We start from the raw sequence: 25,153 nt of genomic DNA, 5'->3' as shown, positions 1-25,153 counted from the left end.
GCCCCTTAGCGCCTCGTCCACCCGTGCCTTAAACACCTCCAGGGAAGGTGAAACAACCACCGCCCTGGGTAGACTGTTCCAGTGCCCAATGAACCTTTCTGTGAAATTTTTTTTCCTAATGTCCAGCCTAAATCTCCCCTGGTGGAGCTTGAAGCCATTCCCTCTTCTCCTGTCCCCTGTCACTTGGGAGAAGAGGCCCTCACCCTCCTCTCCACAACCTCCTTTCAGGTAGTTGTAGAGAGCAATGAGGTCTTCCCTCAGCCTTCTCTTCTCTAGGCTAAACAACCCCAGCTCTTTCAGCTGGTCCTCATAAGGCCTGTTCTCCAGCCCCTTCACCAGCTTTGTTGCTCTTCTCTGGACTCACTCCAGAGCCTCAACATCCTTCTTGTGGTGAGGGACACAGAACTGAACACAGGATTCAAGGAGCGGTCTCACCAGTGCCAAGTACAGAGGGAAAATAACCTCCCTGGACCTGCTGGCCACACCATTTCTGATACAAGCCAAGATGCCATTGGCCTTCTTGGCCACCTGGGCACACTGCTGGCTCATGTTCAGTCTGCTGTCAACCAACACCCCCAGGTCCCTCTCCTCCAGGCAGCTTTCTAGACAGACTTCTCCTAGTCTGTAGCTCTGCATAGGGTTGTTGTGCCCTAAGTGCAGGACCCTGCACTTGGCCTTGTTAAACCTCAAACCTCATGGTGTCCATGGGCTGGCTTGTACACCAAGGTATACACTCACACAGACAAAGACATACACTCATACAAAAATGCCAGCTGTGTGGCATGGAGCTGATGACTTCGCTTTTCATTCTCCCCTTCCAAACACCTCCAGCTGCTCCTATCGATTCTTTGGCTCCAGTGCCTGGAGCATTAAATAGAGCAGAGTGAGCCAGGTGGCAGGAATGTGATCATATGCAGGTGTGCAGAGAGACACTGACACACAAAAATTCTTCACATTCATTTAATTGAACCAGCAGTGTACTTGTTCATTTCTGGCAAACAAACATCAGCATTACAGGCATCTGAGTCACACTCTGAGGGACCGAAGCTTTTGTTCTTCTTATGTGTAAAGCAAATGCTAATGAGAGGAAGAGACAAAAAGGACAAGATTCAAGCTTTGTGAGCTGTAGTGTCGACCTACCAAAGAGTTTGCTTGGTGTTACAGAATTACAGGGTGGGTTTTCTGATCTTTTTGATTCATGCTTCTGCAAGGAAGTTACCCTTATCCACTCAGGCCAACTTGTGGAGCTGGAATTATCCCTGCATTAATTCCTCTAGTAGTCTCAAGCTAGTTTCCGGGGTCTCTTCCTTGTACCTCTTCAGGGTACTGACACGATCCCCATCATCACAGTACTTGAGCACTTTGCAATATTTGTCGCATAGACATCCTTGTAAGGTAGGGAAGTGCTGCTATCCCCATATTTAAACAGAGAAATAAGGCACTGAGGGGTTAAAGATCACAAAAAACATATTTAGCAGAAGTCACCTGAAACAGGGTCCTCCTAGTCCTTCCTCCTGTTTTTTAAGTGCTCTGCCACTGAATCATCCTGTTCCTCTGCACTTCCCCTTGAATATTAGTACCAGTGTATATATATTGCTAATGTTAAGCTTACCTTGGGAAGCATTTCTAAGAGTGTGTATAGCTCTACATGAGCGTTGCCTCCACCCTCGCAGATGAACTGTTGTGGGTCTCACAAGCTGCTCGGCTGCACAGAGAGTGGCATCTCCACATCCCATATGTGCTCCCATGACAACTGGGCTCCAGCTCTGACCAGTAACACAAACCTATGCTTCCCTCTCTGCTGCAAGAGGGACAACTACTTTCTTCCACCAGTTCCCTGAGGCAGGCTCTGGTCCCAGGGTCACTGATCTGTCCTTCTCCTTGTTTTGGTTCTTAAGATCTGTCACTGATTGATGTTTCACCTTTTTATAATTACCAGCATTCAGGCCATACTTTCCTTTTCCTATAGGGACTTGCCTTCCTTCAAAACCAAAGAACAGGGGACTTGCTCTCACATGCCACAGACTTGCTTTGCCTCCAAGAAAAGCTGCTCCCCTTTGGAGCAGAAGCTTCCTTTGTAAAAGAAAAAAAAAATTAAATACAATATCAAATCTTAAAATAACCCTATGTAAATAAATAGAACACATTCATCACAATTCTCAGCATGAACAGCTTTCTTCAGAAAGGACAACAATTTCTGGGCCTGCTATTTCACCCTAGGATGATGAGCCCTCTGTACAGTCTGTCATATCTGGAACTGCTTTCTTGAACAGCCTTTCCAGATGTACCTTGTTAACAGGACTGCATTCTAGTGGAAACTGGCAGCTGCTGGCTTCTTGAGGTTATACCAGCCCTTTTACCTTTCATAGATACAAAATAAGTTACCCAGGGTCACTTAGCCCCACAAATGCAGGAATTTCACCAGCCTCCTGACTTCTTTTTGCTGCCTTGGGGAAGGAGAGCTGCAATAATGGTTGGGGGAATATGGATCTGAGGAATAGCCACCTACCCCTGCCCACAGGCTTTGGGATGTGCTGCTGTGTACCCCATAGTCCATGTGTCCATTGTCACCTCCAGTCTGCATCAGGTGACTGCTGTGAGGTGGCAGGGTGTGTCTGTGAGTGTAGGCTTTAGCCTATTATGAAAGAGTTTGTGTTCAGACATAAATAAGGCACATGACAGGTGCGCACACCTGGTGGATAAGAATGACGAATTTTACAGTAGTAACAGGTAGCAATGCTAATAGTGGCAATAAGTTAATGTCTCTGAGTCCAGTTTTAATGGTCTTGGGGTCTCAATAGTGGTTTAAGCACCCAAGCTGAGTTTTCTTGTGTGTGGGGAAAGCTCTGTCCTGGCCTCAAGAAGTTCACAGACTTCATCCATTGCCCTGGTGCAGGTCTCAAGGTTGGCAGCCAGCTTCTGTATTTTGGCCTTCAGCACAGCCTGGCTCACTTTTGTGACCTCCTTTGTGTATTCTGGCACAAGGAAGCTGTGGGAGCCACAGAATACCATGAAGCAGATGGAGTTGTACAGTGAGATGGAGGCCCTCTTCTCTGACTGGCGCAGCGTGGGGTCCCCTGGGCCCTGCCCCCGGCGGAGGAACTCCAGGCAGCCAAGGATTTCCCTCATCTGTTTCCGACAAGTCATTGCAATTTCCTGCACCTTCCTCACCTCCCGAGAATTGCAGAGCACTAAGGAGAGATCGGAGGTGATGCTGACAGCCCCCCCAGCAGTGGCCATGCCCAGACCAACAGCCGATGCCAGGAGAGAGGCTCCCAGCGTTGCTGGGCTCAGCGACAGTCCCACAATGGCTGTGACTGCTCCCGCGGCGGTCAGGGTGCTCCCGCTGACGTTGGCAATCAGGGACCTTTTGCGAAGCTTGTTGAGTTTATGAGCCACCTTGTGAAGGTGAGCAATTTGACCACGCAGCCTCCGCCTCTGATCCAGCAGCACTATGTGGAAGTTGTGCGTAGGGTCTAGTGTTTGGGGAAAGTCAGCACCGTTCCTCTCCATGGCCTCTGTCCGGAAATAGAAAAGGCTGTGTTGGGATTTATGTTAAAAAAGAGAAACGAGACATGCTCATCCTGGACCACTGTTTCAGGGATGGCATCCAGCCAATTTTTTTTTTTTTTTTTTTGCTTCACCCAGCTACTTGAAAGTTTTGCTGTCTGCATACACGTACACATTCACGTACACGTACACACTCACCTACACATACGCACACACACATACGCACGTGTACATTTAATTACCATATTCCACTGTAACTTTCAGAGAGGGGAACTTTTTGATGTTTTGCTTGACTGAAGAAGTTCTTTTAGTCTGAGAAGACTAAAATATCTCAAGGATTGGGGTCAGAGGTGCTGTTGCTATTGTCTTTGTGAAGACACAAAACGCCTCTTCCAACTCTGGGTATAGAAATTCTCTTGAGATGAAATGACTCAGTGCCTGAATAGTAGTGCTGCCAAAACTAACACATTGTCCCCATTATGAGATTCAGAGGACCTGCACTATTCAAGGGCATCTTTCACAAGAAATGCCATGCTCTGAGAAGGTGAAAGCCACCCATCCCCAGTTGCTATTTAGGGGTCATTTCCCATTAAAAGAGGGCAGAGGGAAGCTGCAGGGCGGAGTCAATGTCTGGGTTTTTCATCTAGGAGGTGAGAAATTCATTGATGCCTCAGATGGGCATTGTGAACTTCTTTCCTTTCTTTAAGCCTAAGCAACTCAAGCTCCTGCAGCATTTTTTTCCTATTGTAACCTGGCGTCAGGGTCTGAACAAAGATGGGAACCATTGTTCTGTGGTGTTTAGTTCAACCTGTGGTGGTAGATCCCCAGTGACAGGGAAACCTATGGACCTTGTTTAAAAGGTTCATGAAACACATATCAGAAAAGTGCACCTACTTTCAGTGTACATTTCCTTGGGGATGGGGGAATAGGGGAAATACAGGGGCCTATGAACAGAAAAGGCTTGAAAACTGCTGGCTATGGCAACATGCCCTGGCAAGATAGCAGGAGAGTGTCTTCTCTTCTAGAAGGTGAATCTTCAGGGTTTCTATGCTAGGTGATCTCTTTTTGTGCTCTCTGTTCTTTGTCACAAAGGTAGAAATAAATGTTCCAATAAGCATTTGCAGGTTACTCTAGAGCTGCAAAGTGCTTTCCAAAGGAAACCAACATCCTTAACCTTCTTACATATAGGGCAACTGAGGCAAGGGAAGCAACAGGAGTGATGTAGCATCACCAGTTGTCTGGTGGGAGCAGAGCTTTTGTATTCTGCAACACTGCTGTGCACAAGGCTATGATGCCCCTGCACCTAGCAAGGTCTAGCCATAGAGCTAAGAAGCTGTTTGCAGTCTATAATGCTCAAAAAGCCAAAAGAAGTCTCTGTTCCAGAGACAACTAAGAAAAACTATTCATTGCTGCAGCCTGCGTTTTACTACTAGGTTTTTTGTACTGCATGAACTGGAGGTGCCTGGTCCCTCACACAGGCACATTATATAGTTAGGATACTTGAGGCTTTCATTCTGCAGAATCTCTGGGTTTTGGGAGATCTTCCCATAAAGAGTCTTTCCCTCCTGAACTGTATAAATAAATAATCCTCACAGCAATTTGTTCCTTCTACTTGTCCTAACCCATCTCATGCAGAATCCTTTAGGACTTCCCCCTATGTCCTTCAGAACAAAAACCCCAGACTCTTCAGATATCATCAGGACATTTGAGCCACTTCATACGCTGTACTTTTCTTATTTGGATGCAATGTTCTCCTATTTTTTACACTATGGTTAGAGATAAAGCTGAAAGCACAAGGACTAGCACTAAACTAAATAGCACTGAAATGAACAATGAGCATATCATCAATAACTTAACAACAGATCAATATGATCATTATTAAATATATCAATTCCTGTAATCACTTAACAATTTATTCTGTAGATTTTCTTGCTGAGAACAGTCTTAGGTAATAACAGTGTTCATCTCACTGCAGTTAGTGTAACAGTCATTCAATATATAGCATAAGCCACATAGTGATGTATGTCTTTTGAAGACACTCATTTATACCAGTGTAAAAGAAAACTAAATTAAGTCCTGCTCTTAGAGAAAAATCTCCCCAACAATAAATGCATACATTAGTACAAAACCTGCAAATGCTTTCCTAATAGAGCACCCAGAGAGACTCCAAAAAATACTGGTTCAAACTTACCTTCAGTTTCTTGCCGACCTTCCCAAAGACAAATTTTGATCTGTTTCTGGAGGAGAACAATTTATAGCTCCTGTGGACCAATGACTGCAATGGGAATGCTTTGCCTCATACTGGGAGTTTGCCATTTCCTGTTCTCCCTTGTGTTGAAGGATGTGACACACTGGAAAGTGACCTGCAGGACAGCAAGCACACATCATGTTCAGGAAACAATCCCTGCAAATGGACATTGTGTGTTCGCTTTTCCTGAAGTGTAGGGGAAAAAAAGTTAAAAAAAATCTCAGCCTATTCCTGGTGCTGAGCTAGTGCAGTCAGTATCCCCAGGGAACAGCTGCCTTTTCTTTGCCTGAAATAGCAACTGACTTTGCTCTGTGCTGGAGCCACCAATTGCTGAATGAATGAAGTTTCCCCACCACCGCAAGTCTAGAGACAGTGGAGCACCAGCCAACCAGTTACTTCATTCAAGGCCAGTTTACTTTTAAATTCCCATCTCTTTGGGTCAATCCTATGTGACTGGCTGGAGCACAGCAGTGCTGTGTGAGAACTGGAGCAGTGCTCCTCTCCATAAAAGGAAAACAGCTCCACAGCGAGGTTGCTCTGAATCCCCCCCCTCCTTTCTCCTTCTGAGTAGATAAAACCATACAGCATCCTGCAAAAGGAGTGACCTCCCTGTGGTTTTGTTCTGTTTCTCAACAACAGACACCATGGTGGTTGAGAAATGACTGTATTGTTTTCCTAAGAGGTATGTCCAGCAATCAATGATCAGAAAGAAATAGGCATTGGGATGCCCTCAGTTGCTACCTTCTGTTGCCTGGCAGCTGTGCCTGCATACAGACGTGGACAGAGAGGGGAAAAGATAAAGATTTTGGGGAGGAACAGCTTAAGTGACAATCCTGGTACTGCCTTGCATGCCGAGCCAGGGCAGCTGTAATCAAAACCAGATTATTTGGATGGGTTCAGGGGAAAAAAAATTGCTGGCTCTAAGTGGTGCAGCCCATCTTAGACAAAAATGATATGTATTCTTATTGATATGGGGCCTGTGGTACCAGCGACATGTGTTTTGAGCAATTGTGCTTCAAGATGGGATATCTACTTTCTTGCTTGGTGGATTCCTACTCCTCAGGGCTGTTTGTTGACAAGGAGCCTCTGATTGTGCCCTAGAGACTCCCCAGTCTGGCTCATCTGAAAGCTACCTAGCTGTCACGGTGTGGCACAACTTTGCTGTTGAATATTTGAGATGAATAGCTGCACAATTACCGGAGCTGACCTTAGGGAAGGGACAAGGACTGAGAGTCAGTAGGAAAGGAGAGAAGTTTGGGATTATTTATTTTAATGGCAGTTTAGTTCTAGATCATCTTAAAATGACTGTGAAGCAGTATGTCAAGTGCTTTGTCACAGATTGACCTGCACGAGAATGGGATATGAATGAATAAATAAATAGCACTGAAGAGCTACTTCAACCTGTGTCAGACACAAAAAAAGAAAACATTGGTTTGAAGATGCTTAAATAAGCAATCTCGGTCTGTTACACTTTGTACATATTGCATGTTAACAGGAAGGTGAGTTTTGACACTGAAGGAAACTGGACTTTAGCCTTTCCCTTTGTTTTAGCAAACATATGCTTGAATTGGAGCCCATCTGACTTGGGAAAGTTTTGCAGCGAATAGACACAAGAGCTATTTTGCACATTCCCAAATATTTTTTTTTAATGTGACCTCATCTGCATTAAGACAGCAGAGATATCTTTGTTAGGAGAGTGAGTTTTGGTAAAAATGAAATAAAAAGAAAAGGGGGAAAAATAAGATCTAGAATGACCTGAGAAGACGAGACAGTTTTGGTTTCTCTTCTTCCTTTCCCTGTGCTGTTCTTTCAATATACTCAGCTGCAAAATGCCATCAGAAGCCCCTGTGGTGCTCAGTGAGTGGGTGAGGACATGGTTACATGCAGAAGAGAAAATTCACTTTTTTTGCAGTATTCCCTCACAGAGTTTCTTGCACACTGAAAGACCTGCACTTCACACAAGCCAAGGTGTTAGTCTCAGCCTAGGATGATTTCTCATATGAATCATCCTCAGGCTCCTTCACCATATAAAGAGAATGTTTCCTTGTAGTCCACCCCAATAATGAAGTGTATACCCAGAAATTAAGGACATTCCTTGAGGAATGAGTTGTCAACTTGATTTTAAAACATAAATGTGTATTAGAATAAGAAACATTATGTCCCAGGGAACTGCCCTACAGCAGTCTGCTTTAGCACAGATTCTCCTAGAAGCTACGCTAAAGCACATGGAGGACATGGGGGTGATTAATGGCAGCCAGCACGGCTTCACCAGGGGCAAATCCTGTATGACCAGCCTAGTGGCTTTCTGTGATGGGGTAACCACAGCAGTGAATACAGGTAAACTGACAGATGTGATCTATTTGGCTTCTGTAAAGCCTTTGACACAGTTCCCCACAGTATCCTTCTCTCTAAATTGGAGAAATATGGATTTGATGGGTGGACTGTTCAATGGATAAGAAACTGATTGAATGGTCATATTCAGAGAGTAGTGGTCAATGGCTCAAAGTCCAGATGGAGACCTGTGACAAGTGGTGTCCCTCAGGGGTCTGTACTGGGACCAGTGCTGTTTAACAACTTCATCAATTATATTGACAGCGAGACTGAGTGTACCCTCAGCAAGTTTGCAGATGACACCAAGCAGAGTGGTGTAGTTGCCGCATTGGAAGGACGGGATGTCATCCAGAGGGACCTGGACAAGCTGGAGAAGTGGGCCTGTGAGAACCACACGAGGCCAAGTGCAAGGTCCTACACCCAGGTTGGGGCAATCCCCAATTTCAGTACACAATGGGGGATGATGTGATTGAGAGCTGCTCTGCAGAGAAGGACTTGGGAGTGCTGGTTGATGAGAAGCTCAACAAGAGCCGGCAATGTGCACTTGCAGCCCAGAAGGCCAAACCGTATCCTGAGCTGCATCAAAACAAGTGTGGCCAGCAGGATGAGGGAAGTGATTCTGTCCACCTATTCTGCTCTTGTGAGACTTCACGTGGAGTATTGTGTCCAGTTCTGGAATCCTCAACATAAGAAGGACGTGGAGCTGTTGGAACGGGTCCAGAGGAGGGCTACAAAGATGATCAGAGGGCTGGAGCACCTCCCATGCAAAGACAGGCTGAGAGAGTTGGGGTTGTTCAGCCTGGAGAAGAGAAGGCTCCGAGGAGATCCTATAGTGACCTTCCAGTAATGGAAAGGGGCCTAAAAGAAATCTGGAGAGGGACTATTCACAAAGGCTTGTGGTGATAGGACTAGGGGCAATGGGTGTAAATTGGAGAGGGGCAGACTTAGACTAGACATAAGGAAGAATTTCTTCACTATGAAAGTGGTAAGGCACTGGAACAGGTTGCCCAGGGAAGTTGTGGATGCCCCACCTGTGGAGGTGTTCAAAGCCAGGTTGGATGGGGCCTTGGGTAACCTGATCTAGTGGCAGAGGCATTGGAACTGGATGATCTTTGAGGTCCTTTCCAACCCAAACTATTCTATGATTCTATGAGGATGCTGTGATCTGTTTTCATGCCTGCTGACATTCTCTCAAGCCTCCCTCTGGTGAGAGTGCTGGTCTTCTCTCCCACTGGTGATTACAGAGACCATCTCCAGTAAAGCTGGGAATGGGAGCAGGATGGGAAAGTTTTCTCTGAATGCCTCCCAGGGACTGAAAGACTTTCAGTGCCATTAGTGCACCTGCCTAGATGTGAGCACATCTGTTGAGTCTCCAGTTGGGAACCTGCTTGGAGTGAATCTTACCTACCAGGGATCTCAAAACTTGTGGGGTAAGTTTGACCTTCACTGGGAAGTCCTGAAAGCTAGCAGTGGCCTCACCATCCTGCCCGCTGTTCATTTTCAGCCATCAACTCTACTGCTGCAATCTCTTCATCTTCGCCTGTGAAATGCTTAGGCTCGAGGGTAGAGGGGGAACAGCGGGTGTTTCATAACTACCCTGGCTAAAAAATAGTCTTTCTGCTCCACCCTTTCCCATCTGGCCACATCCTATTGAAACGGGCAGAAGCCAGACCTGTGCAAAATCTGCCCTGAAGGCATTTTGTGGGAGCAGATGACCAGCAAAGGGAAGGAAGGATGTTTTATTGCCTCAGCTCTCTTCCTTCCAGTGGATTTTGGCAGAAAGGACTGTTCTTTCTGTTCTTGTGGTCTCTAGCAGAATGGATATGTAACAGATGTGTTTGTTCTGTAGCTGAGGCTACTACAATGCAACATTTGAATGTAAAGGGATAACATTTGAAGCTGGAGTTTCAGAGACAAGCTTTGTTTATTAACATTGTTTTGAGCAATTTGTTTGGCATTTGTGTCAGGCTTGGTACTCTCAGTCTTAACTGCTTTATCCTGGAGTTAAATGTTGTAGTTTTTTCCCTTTTCTTTTTGCTGTGGTCAATTGAATCCATGACAAATTTTAACTCTTCAAAGCAAGACTTTCACTCAGATTCAGTGGAAACTTGAGTAGGCCAGAACTAAAACAAATATAGCCTATTAGATCGAAAAGAGCTACATTGGGTTTTAGAAACCTTACCAGTAGATCCAAATTACATTTTTTAAAGCAATCCAGACAGGCTGTTCTGGGCTCTGGTCACTGGTATGTGTTGGACTCCAGCTGGGCTTGGAGAAAGCTACAAAAAGCAGGGAAGGGTAGGGATGGAAACACCTCTTGTTAGTTCCAGTTAAGTAGGATATTAAACAAGAACACTGACTATGCTTGTCCCTGCTTTGTGAGTAAGCATTCATGTAACAAAAATACCATCCTATATTGCCTTGTCAGCAGTGCCTGCAGAGATAAAATATTTATTTGGACACATGGAGAGATTTCTGCAATGAACATAAACGAAGTAGCTTATTCTGCCATTTGCCATCTTTAATTATGCATTTCAGTATAGCCTGGATGGCATAAGGCTCACTCTCTGACACACAAAAACCAACTCCCCACTTAGCTCTCATGCCCCCAGCCTTGCCTGTGGCATAGCCGGTGTGACTGATTCAGCTGTATGCAGGTGCTGCTGAGATCCATACTGCTGGAGGACTTTTCTCTGTTCATTGTCTCAGCAGTGGCAGCAGCAGTGTCACAATGAGCAAATCTGGCTACCTGTACCCTCAAGCACTGTAGAAAATTGAGAATCATTACCGGAACTGCAAATAAACCTAGTAGCTTCGTGAAAAGTAGAAATAAGGTAGCCTAGTTTCTTGTGGCTCTTTTCCCGTGGTCTTGTTAATGGTTGAAGTCTTGTTGCGACAATTCTCTCAAAGGAAACAAGCATATGGATTCTTCTCACCTACAAAACTACTTATTTTCATGAATCTTGTGAGAAGTCAGTGTCTTTGAAACTTTGACTACTTTGTCAAATTCTGGCTGAAATTCCATAGGAAGCTCAAAAGCTACTGGCTGACAAAACTGCCAACAGCCCCACTGCATAACCCTCATTTCTGCAGGGAGCCAGGCTAGAACAAATTCCTGTGCTCTGAAACCAAAACACAAGGCACAGATGTTCACGGTTTCTTATTCCTCTTTGCCAGTGTGAATCTTACAGTGTTTAGCCAATCTTGGTTTCATGTACTGCTCTGTGGTCTTCCCCACACCAGGGTGAGGTCCACATCCCCCAGTGCAGGAGAAGGAGCTGCTGATGTGGGAATCTTTGGTGGCATTTCTGTACCGCATGCTGGTGGATCTGGGCAGCGTTCCCCAGGACCAAAATTTAAATGGGAAGGAAAAGAAGTTCAGCTGAAAGAGGTGGTACCAACAATGTGTCTACCAAGAAAACTAGTGGGCTGGAAAAACTCAGGTGTAAATTCCCAAAACTAGCCTTGGAGTCTTGGGGTAATATATTACTGGATAGATGTAGTATTTATGAGCTAGGAAATGACAGTGTCTGTTTTTCCATAGGCAGCACAGGGCAGAGCTTTCACCTGTCTCCACTATTTGCCCCTTGCCAGGAGCAGAATGCTGTCTGAGTTAATGATCTCTGACAGAAACACTCTTGCTATCACTTGCTCCATAATTCTTGCTTTCAGTTTCTCTAACATGGCTCTAATATTCTCTGATCTGTGAGGTAACAATTCTCAGCTTTGAGGGTAACTAGAACAACTCTAAGCTTGGAGGGTTGAGGGCACCAAGCAACACTTCACTAATCAGTCATGGTGAAGGGAAGGGCTAGGAAAATGTACCTTTGTCAGGAAAATTGTATTTGCTATTATCCTGTGCTTGCTCAATTAAAAGTTCCTGATCCTGTCCCTGTTCTTGTCACTGGCCAAGGCCAGAAAACTGCAGTGACTGTGTTCACCCCACATTCCTGTGCAATTCTCTGGCAGCTACTCCGGCAGTAGCTGGACAATGCAATTTCATATGTGCTAAAAAGGAATCTGGTCCACTATTAGACCAAGAATGTAAAAAAAAAAAAATGCAAAATCATGAGATGATATGGGGCCTCAGTGTCTTAAAATTGTCTGGCTTGAATTTTGTAAAGAAAACTTAGCTTTTTTTTTACTGTTTTTATGAGCTCTAGTATTTCTTTTTTTAAATATATGAAAGAGAGTATGGTTTTAGGATTTGTGTTTTCATTTAATATTAATTCTTCTCTTGTTTCTTCAAATTAACCATCCGTTCTATTGTACATCACCTACAAGATGAGTCAAGAGAGATATTTAATATTCATGACAATACACGGGTATTTCATTGAAAAATAATTTAAGAGAACTTGTAATTACATTTGTATATTGGAGATAGGGCTATTCAGATAAATTGAGGCTGTGTTTCAGGTCTGCATGTAAATTCCATACCTTTTTTACCAATGATACTGACTTTGTGTTAAGAATATTCTGGAATGATCACCGTCATGTCACTGCTGCATTCCATCATCAAGTAAGAGAGTTTATCCACAGCCCTTATAGAATCAGTGATACGTTTAGAAGAGATGAGCCAGAAGATGAGAGTTTTGGACTGTGATGGAAGACCAAATCCTGAACTCCTCTGAATTTTTCAGGTCTCCTTCTTAGTTTTCTAAAACACTTGCAAAATGTGAGGTTTGGGTTTTTTGTTTGTTTGATGGGCGGGGGGGGGGGAGGAAGGGGAGTGGTGCTTTTTTGTTTGTTTGTTTTGAGGGCTTCTTATGTATTTTTTTGTTATTATTGATAATTTCATATTGTTAAGTTTTGACTAGCAGGTTCAGCAGGAAACATTCCACATAAAAATGCGCTATGATGAAAACAAAATAATGAAATTCATTGCATTGATTACCCTCCCATCTGGCATCACAAAAACAAGAAAAACACATAAGGGCCTAAAGAAGTCCAGGTGAAGTTAAAAACTATTACCTTGAACTTCAAACAGGGATGCATCTCATCTAATTTCAGCCCTCTCCAGAGGTTTACATGCAGTTAATTTATTCATTTCCCGAAGCTCCCTCTAGAACCTGGAGAAGAAACAGCCATTCCTAAAGCTCGGTTCAATTCCACTTCTTCCAGGCGCTTGCTCTGCAATATATGGTGACTTATAGACAGCAATCCTTTATCTCTTTCCTGCCCTGTTCTATGTCCCCTGGGTCTGTTAGGTTTATGCTCCAATTTCAAATGTCCTTTCCACAGAGACTCCTCTGGGCCAGACACGGTCCCTGTAACCCAGCACGTGGTGTCCTGTGGTGCTCATAGGAGATGCTATTGCAAAGGAGTTCAGGTGGCAGTGGTATATCCCTGCTTGTCCCCTTCAATAATAAGCCCTGATAGGGCTTAAGATCTGATACCTTTTGACCCTGCTGGCATCAGCTGCTTCCACTGCTTTCTGGGACAGTAAAGTCCAGAAATTCTCAGTTACTCAAGGTGTGAAGAAGTATTTTCTTTTGCCTGTTTTCAGATGATGCGCTCCTTTCATAGACTGACCATAATGCTATCTGTGTGGGATGAGGGAAAGAAAACTCCATGGGTTTGGTGGCCCTACAGTGTGCATTGTGTGGGCATATGAGTCCCTCTCATGCTCGTGAGTGATAAGTTTTCAGTCACATTCTTAGGATAACCAGAGTACATATACAAGCTAGGCATGTGTCCAGGAATTTTTAGATCAAAATGGGCACGGATATTTAGACGTGCACAACCCAGCTTCTGCACCTGAATAAAGTTAGCCTTGCAAAAGAATTAGTTACTGTAGAGGACACGTTGCCTTTTAAAACGGCTTCACTAGATCATATTGGTCGTGTGGTGCCCATATCCTCTGCAGGCATGGGCAGAACACAGAGCTTTGCAGATTTGCACTTGCGAATGCAAAGAAAGTGTATGATGGATAACATCATTGCATCACAATCTTAAAGGTGTCTTCTAGGTCCAGGGAGACTAAGATTCAGTTTTAAATGGCTGAACGTGAACTGAAGAACATCCAATTAAAATAATTATTTTTGTCAGGTCTTCCATTCTCAAAATATGATAGCTGCAAGGTGATTCCTTTTGGTAATCCACTAGAACGGGGAAAAATAATCAGAAACATTTTGTCCTATTGCCAGGATGCACACAGAGAGGGAGAGAGGGAGAAAGGGAAATGCTTCCTCACTAAGGGCCAGACAGCTCTTTTTGTATATTTATTAGCACTAGCATTAAGGCATAACCTGGTGTGAGAGCCTCAGAAATTACTTATTACACATTCCCTAGGCCTGATGAGAAAGAACAGCTGACAGTAATATAAATCTCTTTGAAGACAAATATATAAAGAGGAACTGATAGTCTCATGAGGGTACTGAGCGCATTTTTCAAGTACAGTACCAAATCTGTTAATGGGAGATCTGGCAAGAGCAAGCCACCACTCTTGTGAGGCTTCCAGAAGAGGGGAAGCTGGCCAGCTGCAGAGCCAGCACGTGATGGGGATGGGAGCTTGGCATTTCCCTCAGGCTCCTAGTTCAGTTGAGTGTTGTGCCTGAGTGATCTCACGCCCGGTGTTCCTGAAGCAATCTCATGAGACTACAAGGATGGTCAGCAGGTGCTCTTGGCCCCAGATGGATTCAGCCCACTTCCTGCACCCTCCTGAACAAATGATCAGGACATGGGAGGGTGGAAAGGAAACCTGGGAGAGAATGTGCTTCCCTGCATCTGCATTTATTCCGTGCATGACTAGCAAAAGCCATAAGGCCAGGGCATGGCTGAGTGACCCAACTGGTTTGCAAGCAAATGCAATTTTAAAATATACTTTATAAAAATGACATATTTCTGGAAGGCACAAGGGCTTGGAGGGTGAGTAAACCTCTTTGGTAGTGTCTGAGCACATGCAGCCCTTGAAAATATCCAGTAGTGTCTCTTTCTTACCAGTCCAGTAATACAAAAAATCTCAGCCCACCCTAAAACCAAACAGAATAAGCAAACAAAAAAATATATTTCCTTAGCTATTCTTTGATTTTTTTTTCTAACTCACCTCGCACACAAACAGTAAAGAGAGACCTAGCTTTGGGTCTAGCTGAGCTGGGCATAGGACAAGACACAGGGGACAATAAAGTTGTTTCTATCTTCCCTATGAGCTCTCACATTCACTCTCCCTATCCCTTTCCTGATTAGATGATACATCCATGTGGCTTGGGAGGATTGCTCCAGAAGACAACACTGGATTAAGCTGCCTGACTGAAGTATGCCATTCCTATGTGCATACAGGGTCTTGGGGTTCATGCTTCCTCCACACCATCTATACAGAACAGTCTTCTACAATGTGTGTTCCCTGCAGCATCCCCAACAGGTCCTTTTTAGCACTCATTTCTTCCCCTCAGTGTGCGTACATGCTAGATCCAGCATTCAGCTTTCCAGCCTAACTCCCTGTTTTGAGAAACAAGTGAGGAAGAACTGGGACTGGAGGGGCAGAGGAGTTTCCCACTACTCTGGGGAAGGACATGAAGATAACAACCTTCACAGGGCACACTCCTAGGATAAGCCAGAGAGGGTTGCATTGTCATAGTCCACTTCAGCACCTGTGTCATAGCAAAAGGAATGAGAAACACTCTGAATGGAATGTGTAAGCCCCTGGGGAAGAAGAGAGAAAACAGAATGTCTATGGTCACCTGCTACTGAAAATTCCCCAGCATGCTGCTTGTGACCGTGGAGGGGTATGGATAGCACTTTCACAACCTGGCTGAGAATAGGGTTTCAGCAGGAGCAAGAACACTTCTGTACTACAGAGAACTTGCAGAGAAGGCAAGGACCTCATCTGGATCGAAAGACAAATGGGCTTCTGGCTATTAGCATGCAGGAGGTTGTCAGTGAGCGTTTTAACTCAGGAGTTAAGAAAGAAAACCAGCGGAGACATTTTTCTGTTCGCAAGGACAAGACACAGAAAATTCTGTAGCCTTTAGGGAAGGATACAACAGGGGACAGCATAAAGCAGGAGAGTTACCATTGAAGGAGAAGGCCAGGGAACCAAATCAATGCTGCGATTGTCTCAATGTCAGGGCTTGAAGCCTGGGAAACAAGAGCGCTGGCTCATTTTGCTGATATGGTAGGTACTTTGAAAACATTGACCTTGTTAAAAAGAAGCTCAAAGGAACAGCTGAGAGGGTTAAATCCTCACAGGTGAGTAGAGAAGGCTGAAGTGACCATACTGGGGAGACTGTGATAGTGCTACCACCCACCCAGAAAGTCCTGAAAAAGTGAAAGATGCTGGCACTGGTAGCAGAAGGGAAGGTTGAGGTAAGAAAGCAACATTCGAAAAGCTGCAGGTGTGTCTGAGTAAAAAAACACAGAAGAGAACATAAACTCTGGCAGATTCAGCATAAAAATATAACTGAACTGTCCAAAAAGAGATTAGAAGGTCAGCTAGTTAAATAACCAAAACTAGCATTAAACTCTTTATCTGTCGTGACAGCAGTAAAAAGCCTGCTGGAGAGCCTGCCAGACTATAGGACTCTGAGTCTATAAGCCTACTGGCTGTGCCAAACACACTGGTGGAGCTACAGCAAGGGTCAGAACAGACTCCTGGATAAATATAGCCTTTTCAATAATATCAGCATGGTTTCAGTATGCATAGGGAGGGCCTGTCTTACGAACACCTTGGAGTTTTTTTGACAAGGTCAGCTAGTATGTAGGGAAGGGTTGTCTGGTTGATCTGATCAGCCTGGATTTCCAAAGGCTTCTGACAAAGTCTCTCTGAAAAGAGCTTAATGAAAAGTCAACAGGATAAGCAGGAGGATAAAAGAGGAAGAAATGGCAGGGTAGTTATTTGATAGAAGGTCAAAAAAAGCATAGGGCTAAACAGAGGAAGGTCACCAGGGTGTTTTGAAGGGATGCACAATAGGACCTATGGTTTTTAATAAGTCCCTAAATGACTGGGAAAAAGGGGTGAACAGTGAGATGACAGAGTTTGCTGACTGTTTGACTAGTCAAAGCATTGGTGCAGTTGTTTGTTAGAGAATCTTTCACTTTTGTGAATATGAAAACAAACACAATGTGAGGCACTAAGTACCATCTAAATCCATGCTTGGTCTTAGAGCTAAGGGGTGGAGGGTAGTAGTTAAAGAGATAATTTGGAATCTTGACCCATAAATCACATAACAGGAGACTTTTACTTGCTGTTAGTGGTTCTAGGCCTCATTCAAGCAAGAAGCTTTTCAACAGTTTAACATGAGAGGCAGCAGAGAGCAGTGACTGGTCTGACATTTGCTACTGTTGCTGCTGCTGAGAGCAAGGACATTTCTGCTGGAACTATCTCCACCTCCAGATTCGCTAGACCTCCCTGGACTGGTAATGTACTTAGTGGTGGTGCCACCAAATAGCTGTGAACCTAGGGAAGGTATCCTTCTATACCTCCAAAACATGGCGCGTATATATATGCCAAACCTGATATTTGGCAGGGGATATTTGGCAGTTGAGGCGGCCTTTATATCCATCTAGAATCAAGACTCTGAATTTGATAAACCTGCTTTTGAGACTGGTTATGGACTCTGTTTTTAAGGACAAATTGCATTCTTGATGCCTATGATCAGATTTGAATCCCTCTTGGAGTACCATAGTACTCCCTCTAGGCTGGGCATCATTTTGTATTTGCAGAGCATCAGAGATTGAGTGATTATATGGATCAGATGGAAACATTTTCTACTGAACTAGTAGAGCTCTAGAAAAATGTTTTCACACTTGAAGCAGCTCAGCATGCTTAGAGAGCTGGAACTGGGTGGAGGGGGTAGATGTGGCCTCTTACTGTCAGCCCTTGCTTGAATACAGCTCATTCAGGAAGATGTATCAGGTCTGAGAAAGCAAATATGTTGGTCTGTTTCATATGTCTTTAGAGATGTGTCTGAAGATGAGCACATTTCTTCTTTCAGCTTTAGTACACACCAAGCATTGCACCTGAAACACTTTTTCTTCTTTAGTTGTTCTACAGGCAGATGCTCCTATGGTGGTTTGTCATGAAGAAGCCTAGCAAACAGCAGTCTCTTTCCCTAAAATCTCCTCCTCAGTAGGAGTCTTTTCCTCTTTAGCACAGTAGACTGTAAGTAGGCATTGGCAACCAGGCTGCCTACTATTCACCACCTTTTATATTTCAGGAAGCATACAGTGGCTGACGCATTTCCTGATATATACTCAAAAATCACATCAGTTTGGATCCACGACCTCTGATTACTAACATGAAGCCACAGATGAGTCACGCTTTCTTGCTTTTCTGCAGCAATCTCAAGGAACTTGGGAGGTGCCTGTTATTACCTGATGTGTGGGGGAACAGAGGTAAGGAGGAAGCTGTTTGCTTATTGCCTCCCAGGCAGAACTGAATGGTAAATGTAGGTGGCCTCAGTTTCAGATAACCGCTTGCTCTCTGAGGCAAACCCTGTGATTCTGCACAGCTTCTGTAATACTGATCAGGCCAGCCCACAATTCTAAATTCCCTTGTACAGGGCCTCTTCAAGCCTGGAGAGTGAATATTCCCAATTTTAAATGTATGTCATACTTCTGAATCCAGATAGCTTCACGTGAGGAATACTGATCCAGCCTTCAAGGCCACAGCATTCTTTTCTTTATATTTCTTGGAAAATAAAAGGCATCAGTAGGCCAATGAGAATCTTTCCTTTGCAAGGCCCCTGGGACAAAATTTCATTTTTTTTCTGAATATGGAAGTGATGGGACAGCTCTTGTAGGAATTCTCATTTGAACACCTCAGCAATAAGGAAAGAATATTGCTTCATGCAGGTACTTTTTAAAAAATCTCTTAGAAACTGTTTATCTATTCAAAACTATCAGAGGAGTCTACTGGAAAAGGAACAAGAGGCATGGATATATTTGGTGTCCAAAAACTAAGCACTTTACGTAACACTCTTTACATATGCTTAAAAAGCAGGTGGCAAAACATCCCACCAGAAGTATTCCTCCTTCTCCAGCTCTTCTCTGAAGATGTCTGCTTGCCTAGCTCCACGCAGCTCTTCGGTTTTCAAAGGTGCATTGAAGCCAGCAGCTATTTTTTGCACTGAGCTCAGGGCAGGGATTCAGCTGCTGGACATCTAAGCCAAACCGTTCCTTTCCTTCGCAGACTCTGCATCCCAGCGCCCTCTGGGAAAAGTGCAGGGAATGTCACCTTCAGTCCTCACCCTCGAGCAACACAGGGAGAGGGGCCAATCTCTTCTCCTTCAAGGATGTTCGTCCACCTGTGCTGCGCCACTGTGAGCTTGTTTTTGTTTTTTTCATCTCCCTGGTTTCTCTGCAGGAAGTGGAAGAGCTTCAGTTTGTATTTGGGTCACTGATGATAGAAGAAGGGAAGTGAGAAGAGTCAAAGCTATTGGTTAGTAAAGAAGGAACAAAGATAGTAATGCAGGATCTTTCCACGGAGGCTGCAGAGGTGCCTTAATGCAGTGAGTGCTCTTCTGCAAGCAGATCTTTTCCCAAAATGTGGGTCACAGCACTCAAGAACAGAAACAGGGCCAAAAGGCAGCTCTTAAATGTCTAGAATAATCAGAGAACAGCTAATATGTTTAGCTGCTAATAGCAGGGAAAAGCAGTTACTCTCTCTTTGGCAAGGGTGGGCACGAATGGGGAGTAGGTGAGCCCCAGGAACTGCAAGCCAGCCAGAAGTTTGAGACCAGTTGCATTAGAGGAAATGAAACTGCCTGAGGCACACCTGTGACCATGGTTCAGAGCTGAATGGGAAAGGAATGAAGTTCCCACCAGTATTTAGTAGGGAAACTTGTACATTGCCACTCAGACCAAACCTGTGGGTCAGCATTTTCTCCAAACAGCAGCTAAAAGGTGAAACAAATGGCTCTTTCTATCGACCCTTTTTGCATTTTGCGACTGTGCAGAAGGGGATAGAAATGCTGTTATCTAGAAGGACAATTTGGCAACTGAAACTGACTGCAGCTAGTTCAGAATCTCTTGAGATTCCTCCCTGTGCGGGTCAATGAAACAAAGGTGAAAGGGTGGTTCAGATTGAACTGCAACAGACCTATGTGGGCACTATACATGGTCAGCAAAGCCATTCCCACATTTTGATGTGTTTGATGACAAAGGAGTTGGGAATAACTAAACTGAGGTGCACAACTGTTGTCCTCAGCTGTCTCGAACCTAGAAATGGTGACTACATACAATGTTTATGATAAGTGCAAGCAGCAGTAGAGTTTTGTTACCTATCTACTAGGACTGTAATCAAACATTTGCACGCAACTTGGCCAAAATAGCTCTTTCTTGACTGGACCTAGAGGAATACTGAAGCAGTAGCTTTGAGAGCCTTTTATAATCCCTGCTACACCAAGGAGGCACCCTGTCAGAGCCCCACCAGCCCTGCCTGTCCCTGCTCAGCACCTCCTGAGGCTCCTCCTAACCTGCCCAGGTCCCAACACCCCATTTCAGCCTCTCTGGGACCACCAGCCCCTGCCCCAGCAATGCTGCAGCTGGTCTAGTCTGCCAGCTCCCCAGAGCCCTGCCTGGCCGTGGCCCCACTGAACCAGGGAGGTGCCTGATACCCAAGGCCAGGGCTCCGTGTGACCCTGGGACACCTGACAGGGCCTGATCCTGACCCTGCCTGCAGACTGATGGCCTGGCCTGTGTGTGTATGAGAAGGAGCTGAGGCTTGTAACATATTAAAAGGTAAGATGAGTAGATAAATGCATTTTGAACAGGTTTTAGTTTCCTCCCCTGTGAAATTAGATTAATTGTTTTTCTGTTCACAGAAGACATATAGAGTTAACACATACAGCAGCGCCTCAGCATGAGGAGGGTAGAAAACCTGAACCAAACAAAAACTGGAGGTTCCAAGTAACTGCATTTCTGAGAAACAGATAAGTGACTCTCAGTTCTCCTATCTCCAAAATGGACACGGGCTTTACATGTTTGGCAAAGGTGTGGCAATGTGAAATGAATAAATGCAGTGCAGTTAGATACCCATGTGGAAAAGTAATAAAGAATGGGAGCAAGAGGAACAAATGGTTCAGGAACAATTATCCTCAGTATCTGTACAAACAGCTGACCGCTGAACTGTGACTTGTTATATCACTTATCGTGACCGGTAGGCCTTGTTACCGACTGCCAGATTAAGCATCAGAAAAAAAGACATGCAATAAATGTAAAATAACTCTAGTCTTGCAAAAATTGCTTGGTTTCTTGCAGGCATAAAGTTTGCTTTGGATTACTACATATTTTTTCAAGTTAGTAGGCATATGTTACTGCTTATAATAATCTATACTTTTCATCCTGGCAGGGGAGTGCTCTAAAGAATCTTTCAGATCTAGCCCTACAGACTGAGCTAGCTTACGTTGGTAGCACCAGCAAAAATGTTCTGTAGAATTACCTGGCATTTCCTCATTGCTGTATCAGATAACTCTGTCTATACTGACAGGGCACGCAGAGATCGACAGCATGGAATACCACTGAGGTCCTATTGTTCTTGAGGGTCACCTCTTCCAAGGAGAGGTACTGAAGCTTACTGCAACTGTGATGACAAACGCATAAGAGAGAGGAAGAATCTCTTCCAGCAAGCGTTCTCCCTATCTGTTGCTTTTTTTTTTTTTGTATCTGCATTCCAGGGAAGTGTGTACTGTTTATATTTATCTGAATTAAGCTTGATCATGACTGGAGTAAAGAGCTTAAGTGCATAACTTCAGGCTTTTCATGCTGCTAATCACACAAGACATAGCAGTATTTGGGGAAGAAGAACAAATCATGGTCTTGTGCGTTCACTGCTGAATGAGGTGACACCGTATTCAGCTCTCCTTGTATGCTTTTCTTTTTTCTGGTACTTCTGCATTTTTCCCCTAACACATGGCTTGAATGCTTGTTTGTGAGATGGTCATGAGAATACGTTGTCTTCTTAACAATAAAAGAATAATGGAGTAAATACGTAATTGGAAAACCAATTAAGTAGGAGCACTTAAAATAATTACAAAAACTAGCTTCACACTGCAAAATAGCCATTTAACATTTGATGGAGAATGAGAAACTGAAAAGTGGAGTAAGACAAGTATTAAAACATTGCAGTGTTCCTCTAGCACATACTGAGAGGCTTTTCCTCTGGAGAGGGTTAGTGCTGTAGTTATGTCTGCTATACAGGATTCAGACATACTGTTGTATTCCATCTGACTACACGTGTTTAGGGAAAACAATCTTCAGAATATTAAATTACAGATTGGATGAAAATATATTATTATGCTGCATCAGTACTCCTGCAAAATAAGAGTTGCAGAGAATGGGGGAAACTGTTTCATTGTGAGGTAGAAAGGCTTCTGTCCCAACCCCAGTACTGGCACTGGTAATATGAAAGTCTCTTTTACCATAAATGTGCAAGAATAACTGCCTATAGGAAGTTTTAATGAATGGGACTTCATGAATTAACTGAAGATGAAAGGTCACCCAAAATCTTCAAGAGGTTCTTTTGCAGTCCCTGTAGTGGAATGAGAGAGAGGAGTGAGGTGGTATTTTTCCACACACAGATCTTGCATTTTGTTGAAGTAGTGAAGTTGTTATCTGATCAGCAAGAGGTCTTTTCCAAACTAGTGATTCTGATTCTATGATATGTAAACTGTGTAAGTTGTGTACATCAGGTACAATTGCAGCAATATGACGGTGCCAAATTGGCTGATGGCTGTTAAACTTCAAGGTAAATGAATAAGGAACTCCGGTTGGAGATACAGAAATATGTGTGAAGTTATAGCTGATAAGGTTGTGTGCATGCTAACAGAGTAGTCATCACATTGTGGATAAACAGCTTTGCATCACTTTGTGCTGCAGCCAAAGGTTTTCTGTGTAGAAGCTTCTGTGCCTTGATCTGTAACCTGGCAAAAGAGCAGTGAGAAAAAATTGTGAATTTTCTTCCTAGCTTGGCATCAAACTATGAATAAAATGGTGACTTCACAGCTCTTGCAGACTCGGTCTCTGCCAGTTTTTTTCCACGTTACTGAATCACACCGACAGATTTTACAGAGATAGCACTGTGTGCTTTATTTAGAGTGTGGTGTGTTTCTGTGTGCTAGAGACTTAAATGAAGCTCAGTGATCTGACACGAATCTTTTCATCTTTGTTCTTCATGTCTCAACTCTTTCCGTTAATGTTATAGAGCCTTTTGCTATGTTAACAGCGAAAAGTTACAGAGAAAGTAATCCATACTGAGGTAAATAAGTGTATGCTGTCTATTATTTCACACATAGCCACCAGAAACTTTAGCTTTGGAAGTACAAGAAAGTATTTCCCTGAGTGTTTGGCAGTGGCTAGAGATATAAACCTCAGTGCAAGATGTGGAGGCACGGCTTGTGGGAACTTGTGCTACCTCACTCTCTTTCAAACCATTTTATTTAAAAGAATAGGATTCTAACCGTTTCCTTTCTTCCCTAATGTGAAAAAGACCCTCTGAAGATTAACGCTGACTTTCCTGTCTCGCCTTAACTTTAAAGGAAAATTTCTAATTTACAAAGAAAAACAAAACTTTCGGTCTCTCGAAGCCCGTTCGGTTCCAGGACTCGGGATTTATTGTCTCCTTTCTACCCGAACTCAGTTCTTTTCGCGACACGACACTCACAGGCGAAAGTAGGCACTTCCCCGGCCTTCCAGATGCAGAAAGGGGGCAATTTCGCGACAAGTAAAATAGAAAAAAACCATTTTTTTATCTCCGAAGAAACACAAGCCGGAGCTCGCAGCGCCGGGCGGCTGCGGGGCGGGGCGGGCGGGCGGCACCAATCAGCGCCCGCCGCGCTGCTATAAATAAAGGAGCCGCGGCCGCCGCCGCCACCCAGAGCTGCCACCGAGCCGCAATGTCCGAGACCGCGCCCGCCGCCGCCCCCGATGCGCCCGCACCCGCCGCTAAGGCCGCCGCCAAGAAGCCGAAGAAGGCGGCGGGCGGCTCCAAAGCCCGCAAGCCCGCGGGCCCCAGCGTCACCGAGCTGATCACCAAGGCCGTGTCCGCCTCCAAGGAGCGCAAGGGGCTCTCCCTCGCCGCGCTCAAGAAGGCGCTGGCCGCCGGCGGCTACGATGTGGAGAAGAACAACAGCCGCATCAAGCTGGGGCTCAAGAGCCTCGTCAGCAAGGGCACCCTGGTGCAGACCAAGGGCATTGGTGCATCTGGGTCCTTCCGCCTCAGCAAGAAGCCCGGCGAAGTGAAGGAAAAAGCCCCCAAGAAGCGCACGGCGGCGGCCAAGCCCAAGAAGCCGGCGGCCAAGAAGCCCGCCGGCGCCGCCAAGAAGCCCAAGAAAGCGGTGACAGCTAAGAAGAGCCCCAAGAAAGCCAAGAAGCCGGCGGCCGCCGCCACCAAGAAAGCAGCCAAGAGCCCCAAGAAGGTGACTAAGGCTGCCAAGCCCAAAAAGGTGGCAGCCAAGAGCCCGGCCAAGGCAAAGGCGGTGAAGCCCAAGGCAGCCAAGCCCAAGGCAGCAAAGCCCAAGGCAGCCAAGGCGAAGAAGGCGGCGCCCAAGAAGAAGTAAACCCGTGTGGGATAGTCTTGCTGCGCTCTTTAACCAAACGGCTCTTTTCAGAGCCACCCACATTTTCAAAGGAGAGCTGAGACACTGTGGCTACCAGTCATTTGGGGGGAAAGAGGCAAAATAACAGAGTGCAAAAGCGCTGCGTTCTTTAGTTCGAAAACTGGCAGAAGGAAGCAGCAAACATCAAGGATGCTTACTTGAAGTGTCCTCTATAGAAGTGTGCTAGTGGCTTCAGAAAGCCCGTACAGCACGGGGATTGGCTGCAGCTTCCAAAGGGCTGAGCAGTTTCTCGGGAGCTCCTGTCAATACCGCCCCAGCCCCGCCCCACGAACAGCAGTAGGAAAGCAACACGGGCTGAGAGGAGGGGTGGTGCTTTCATACGGGACTTTATCCCCACAACCAGTGGAGAGGTTTCCTTGTCAGTCTCGGGTAACAATTCCAAAAGGTGCCCCGGCTTTTTTTAACGTCTACTCAATGAAATGCAAGCAATTCAGCTCTTCAGTGATCTAGTGGGTGGCTCTGAAAAGAGCCTTTGGGTTTCTTTGGGAAAAACTTCCTGGGCGTTGCGGTT

General features: G+C 44.9%; 4 protein-coding genes across 4 annotated transcripts in view; 2 read left to right on the top strand and 2 right to left on the bottom strand.

Moving 5' to 3' along the window:
* The window catches only part of LOC138719190 (histone H4), a 41,540-nt gene that overhangs the window by 9,383 nt on the left and 7,004 nt on the right, over window positions 1-25,153 (bottom strand). The window lies entirely within an intron of this gene.
* Window positions 1-25,153, top strand: part of LOC138719183 (histone H2A type 2-C) — a 90,058-nt gene that overhangs the window by 59,254 nt on the left and 5,651 nt on the right. The gene's annotated exons all lie outside the window — the stretch shown is intronic.
* Window positions 947-5,760, bottom strand: APOLD1 (apolipoprotein L domain containing 1). The gene is made up of 2 exons (XM_069854017.1): window positions 5,702-5,760; window positions 947-3,518 (listed from the first exon to the last, which is right to left on the bottom strand). Exon 2 carries the CDS (start codon window positions 3,511-3,513, stop codon window positions 2,806-2,808), a length of 708 nt encoding a protein of 235 aa, XP_069710118.1. The 5' UTR covers window positions 3,514-3,518; window positions 5,702-5,760; the 3' UTR covers window positions 947-2,805.
* On the top strand, window positions 23,909-24,584 carry LOC138719070 (histone H1.10-like). Its single transcript, XM_069853974.1, has one exon. It carries the CDS (start codon window positions 23,920-23,922, stop codon window positions 24,580-24,582), a length of 663 nt encoding a protein of 220 aa, XP_069710075.1. The 5' UTR covers window positions 23,909-23,919; the 3' UTR covers window positions 24,583-24,584.

The sequence above is a fragment of the Phaenicophaeus curvirostris genome, chromosome 1 (genome assembly GCF_032191515.1).
Source record: "Phaenicophaeus curvirostris isolate KB17595 chromosome 1, BPBGC_Pcur_1.0, whole genome shotgun sequence".
NCBI lineage: Eukaryota > Metazoa > Chordata > Aves > Cuculiformes > Cuculidae > Phaenicophaeus > Phaenicophaeus curvirostris.
Note: the sequence above shows the minus strand (reverse complement) of the source record. Positions and strands in the feature narration are given on the sequence as shown.

What these genes read in the sequence shown, in the direction of transcription:
- LOC138719070 (XM_069853974.1), top strand. Translation starts at nt 23,920, where the DNA reads ATGTCCGAGACCGCGCCCGCCGCCGCCCCCGATGCGCCCGCACCCGCC.
- APOLD1 (XM_069854017.1), bottom strand. Translation starts at nt 3,513, where the DNA reads ATGGAGAGGAACGGTGCTGACTTTCCCCAAACACTAGACCCTACGCAC.